Here is a 4,443-nt window from a genome sequence, read left to right as displayed (position 1 = left end):
ATATACACATATATATATATATATATACATACATATATATATACATATACATATATACATATATATATATATACATATACATATACACATATATATATATACATATACATATATACATATACATATATACATATATATACATATACATATATATACATATACATATACATATACATATACATATATATATATATATATGCGGGGGAAATTGCTTTTCTACAACCAACAATGCCAAACCCCAAAATATCAAATTTATGATATAAAACTGAGAAAAGCAGAAAATCACAACCATTGAGAAGCACGAGACCGCAAACTCGTGTTCTTTTTGCTTGAAAAATTACTTAATCCACCATCAAACGGGTTCCAGATACATTCATCACACACATCCACCGCTTTCTGATTGCAAGACCTCAACTTAACTCAGACTAAGGTACCACACGATGGGAGCTGATTCACAGGACACTTTATGAAAACCCATTGAACATACGTGGAATCATGCATCATGACTATTTATCTCAACACTGTGTTATACACAAAGCCAGCAAGTAGATGTTAACTACGCCTGGGACAGCTGCACACCCAGTCAGTCTTCAATCACCCCAAATTTAGGTTTACTGCACACTTCATTTGACAAACTATTTTTTTATATAACTAAATACATTCACACATATTACCTTCATTCTGTACTCCACATCACATGCACATAATCCAACCATGGCTAGTAAGGCATTACGAGAAAAGTTGCTTCTTGGACTGTGAAAGCTAGAGAGTACAGTTTGATAAAGTTCACGAGACTCTCTACGACGTCAGTGTTCAAACTCACAGGACAACATGGCCTTCAATAAATGTGGTACAGTTCATCTAATTGTGATTACCATATCATCCACAACAGAAATCTTATTCTGGTCCCACCTTACTAGCATTAGATATTAGATTATTGATGTGCATGTGAAAGTAGCCAATTCTCTCAAAAGAAAACCACAAGGTCATGTTCAAATAATTTACTTGTCAGTGTCAAAGATTGAGCCAACATTTCCTTTTTGTTCACAACAAATCCCTCTCCTCAAAGACATGAAAGATGAAAAGACGGAGAATAAAGTGGAGAAAGTGAAATCCAAAAAAAAAAAAAAAAAAAAAAAAAAAAAAAAGTGACCAGTCCTGCTTTGTCTCTGTGGGGACCTTGAACCTAAAAGTCAGCGTGTTGTAAAGCTTGAATTAAGTCCATTGAGTAGTTATGAAAAAGGCAAACGGCAGCTGTCATTTCCTGGATCCTGCTGCCGACTTTTGGCCGAGCTCCCTGGCTCTCTCGGTGGCAGATTCCACGGCGCTCATGGTGGCTGCTCTCACACCGCCCTGTTCCAGGGTGTGAAGCCCGTAGATGGTTGTTCCTCCCGGGGTGCAGACCTCAGCGCGTAGCTGCGCTGGATGCTTCCCGGACTCGCGTAACAATCTCCCAGCACCCTGCAGACAGATGGAACAGCGACTAGATTTAATCCTGGTGTATTCAAATACTGTGCTGGCACACATGAAACGTAGTATTCTTAAAAAAAATATTAAAGTTGCTAGAGTGAAACAAAAGCATGGTAAAACTGACCAGAACGGTTTGGGATGCGATGCTGTGTGCCAGAGCACTTGGCATTCCCATTTTAACAGCTCCTTCTGCCAGCGCTTCAGCAAACAGATACACCTGCAGAGAGGGAGGGATCACACGCATCACAATCAAATAAAACACACACGCAAGTGTTGATGACATGCATTACTGCAGAGTAAACTATTTACTCAATATCATATAAGCTTATTTCTGACAATAACACACTGTACAGCGTGTTTAAGCCGTTTCCACCTGGACAACAATACAGCTTTACATAAGTGTAATTCCCTGGTGGAAGAGAGCTGCTCAAGACACAACAAGGTTTGAGATGTGCTCGCCGCACATCACAGCATCCAATGTAGCAAAAAGCTGTGGCGGCGCGGCACAAGTGATTGGAAGTAATGGGTCTCAGAGTACAGTGGTTGCATTGTGTCGGAAACGGACCTTTGATGTACATTGACAATAAAAGCAGACCTGAGATTGATTGTGATTATGTATTGTCTACAAGTTGACTTTCATGTTGTAGTGAAATTACTTCAAAACAGTTTGAACAATGAAGGTTGGAAAACAGAAATCTAAAACAGTACCTTTCTCTGTTTTAATAAAAGGTTAGAAGAATTACAGGTTTCACTGTTTTCTTTCATTTTAACTTAATTAAATTACAGGCTTGAATCCAATCATCAATCAACATTAACTTCTTTGCTATGAGGTAGTCTTATTAAAAAAAAGTCATCAAGCAATTACCAATCCTTCCTTCTAAACAAACTATACAAATCCTGGGACACTCACAAAAGCGACTCCGCTCCCGCTAAGTCCGGTGTGGATGTCGATCCAGGCCTCGGGTCCCTCCTCCACCAAACCACAGCGGTGCAACAAAGAGTGAAGCAGAGCTCCGTCCTCCGGCCTTGCATGGGATCCCCGAGAAAACAGGAGAGCCCCTTCCTGAACCAAACACGGGAGATTCGGCATAAGCCTGATGACAACTGAATTCTCTGGCAGGAGCTTGGAATTGAAAGAGAGAAAAGAAATATATATATTACTCATCTCGAGACCACCACGAAAACCCCCATTTTTGTTTGAAAAACCATTACACGCGGGCTCGCACCTCCTCCAACGTTGCCAGCGTTACTCCTGCCGCTACAGACACAATAATGTGTCGGTGAGTGACGTGGAGGGAAATCTCACTGAGAACTGGTGGAACCAGGTGAGGTTTGACTGCTACAAAAACCACGTCTGACCCGCAGACCACCTCTATGTTGGAGTGAGTGACGGCAATCCCGAGCTCCTGAAAGCCAATGGAAGGGATGTTACTGACCCACATGTCCACCAGCATGTAGCCACACGTACACAAAGTCAATCCATGTCCACGGGTCAGGAAGAATAAACAGTTCACCTCGTTTTATATGCCACAGGTTGGATCATTTGTGCATCACAGTCTCAATTTGACACTAATTCATGTCAAATTAGTGTCACATACAGTTATGCTTGTTTCAGCGATACTGGTCAGCTATGACTGGAGCGTGGCAGCTATCAGGTGCACACATGCCGCTATGTGATGCAGTGCAAAACACTAAAGTTAGCTTATCCAAATAGCATGTGTGTGAGAGCTGAAATGTTTAGTTAAATAAATGTTAAGTTGACTGAAAATCAATTGGAAGCTATTTTGATGACAGTGTTTCATTTTACAAGCAAAAACATGATCTGGTTCTCGCTTCGCCACAGTTAAGACTTGCTGCTTCGCTCCGTTTTTATTATAAATCTTATATATTTTGATTATGGACAAGCTAACGTAAAATGTCACCTTGTACTCTTGGAATTGAGATGGGTTGTGATGATAGTGAGCTGAATATCTTTGGTTTTTGAACATTTGTAAACATCACCATGTCATGATATAAATTACAACTGTAATCCTTCACAAAATAAACAAGCAGATAAATCAATGATAAGCATAATTGTTCGATTCACTCCTAATTTGTATTAACTTAATAAAGGTATGTTTTAAGACAGACCTATCTGGACACACTTGTTTTGTCACCTAAGCTTAATGTTGCTTAAACCCTGTAAATGTAAATCTATTTGATGACAGAATATTACATTATTTTAAGTTCAAGTTTCTAATTTGAGAACATGAATTGCTAATTCCTGCACAGGAGGTATTCATTTGTACCCTGGAATTACTGTACTATATGCACATACAAAAAAAAATAAATAAAAAAAAAAATAAATAAAAACTTGACACCCGCAGGACTGAGCATCAGAACAGAAGATCAGCATAACAATAAATTGGTTTGCAGGTCGAACATCCATTAACGAGTAACCTGATCTTACAAACAGTAACTATGATCCCAACTACGACTGCTCACCGTCCTGCAAACCACCCCATCCTACCGACACTGACAGAAGTAAAGCAGGGAAAAAGTACCTGAAAGCGGCCCAGGTTCCTGGAGGATGGTGCGCTCACTTTGAGGTTTACAGGAGGAACATCTCCTATAACGGGAACACACAAGAGACCGTTAACTGCTTTATTTAGAACCTCTCTGCTCCGTTTCAACGACTTCCCCTCTCTCTCTCTCAACTCACCAGACAACATGCCCTTTGCAATGCCGAAGGCCATGTTCCCTGCACCAATGAAACCAATATTCGGCTGCGAGTCCACCTCAGGGTCCATTTTGATCTGAAGAAAAGGAGAACAGATTTGAGTGGAAACATTAACAACGGGCGACATCATTATTACCAAAAAACTATGGGTATGTAAATCACAGGATGACCTAGAACACAATGCTATCATGACAGTGAGAATGGTATCACACACACACACACACACACACACACACACACACACACACACACAC

At 40.2% G+C, this 4,443-nt stretch overlaps 1 protein-coding gene across 3 annotated transcripts in view; it reads right to left on the bottom strand.

The window, feature by feature from the left end:
• Positions 1-251: 251 nt before the first annotated feature.
• The window catches only part of pycr3 (pyrroline-5-carboxylate reductase 3), a 6,901-nt gene continuing 2,709 nt past the window's right edge, over positions 252-4,443 (bottom strand). For all 3 annotated transcript variants that reach the window (XM_031869737.1, XM_031869738.1, XM_031869739.1), the window contains exons 2-7: positions 4,172-4,265; positions 4,014-4,078; positions 2,697-2,876; positions 2,381-2,593; positions 1,595-1,687; positions 252-1,461 (exon numbers count right to left, since the gene is read on the bottom strand). In XM_031869737.1, the coding sequence (XP_031725597.1) occupies positions 1,258-1,461; positions 1,595-1,687; positions 2,381-2,593; positions 2,697-2,876; positions 4,014-4,078; positions 4,172-4,265 (849 nt within the window). In that variant the 3' untranslated portion in view covers positions 252-1,257. The remainder of the gene's footprint in view (positions 1,462-1,594; positions 1,688-2,380; positions 2,594-2,696; positions 2,877-4,013; positions 4,079-4,171; positions 4,266-4,443) is intronic.

This window comes from Anarrhichthys ocellatus, unplaced genomic scaffold (assembly GCF_004355925.1).
Source record: "Anarrhichthys ocellatus isolate YVR2014 unplaced genomic scaffold, GSC_Weel_1.0 scaffold48, whole genome shotgun sequence".
NCBI classification, from domain to species: Eukaryota; Metazoa; Chordata; class Actinopteri; order Perciformes; family Anarhichadidae; genus Anarrhichthys; species Anarrhichthys ocellatus.
The sequence above is the reverse complement of the archived record's forward strand: the minus strand, read 5'-3'. Positions and strand labels throughout refer to the sequence as shown.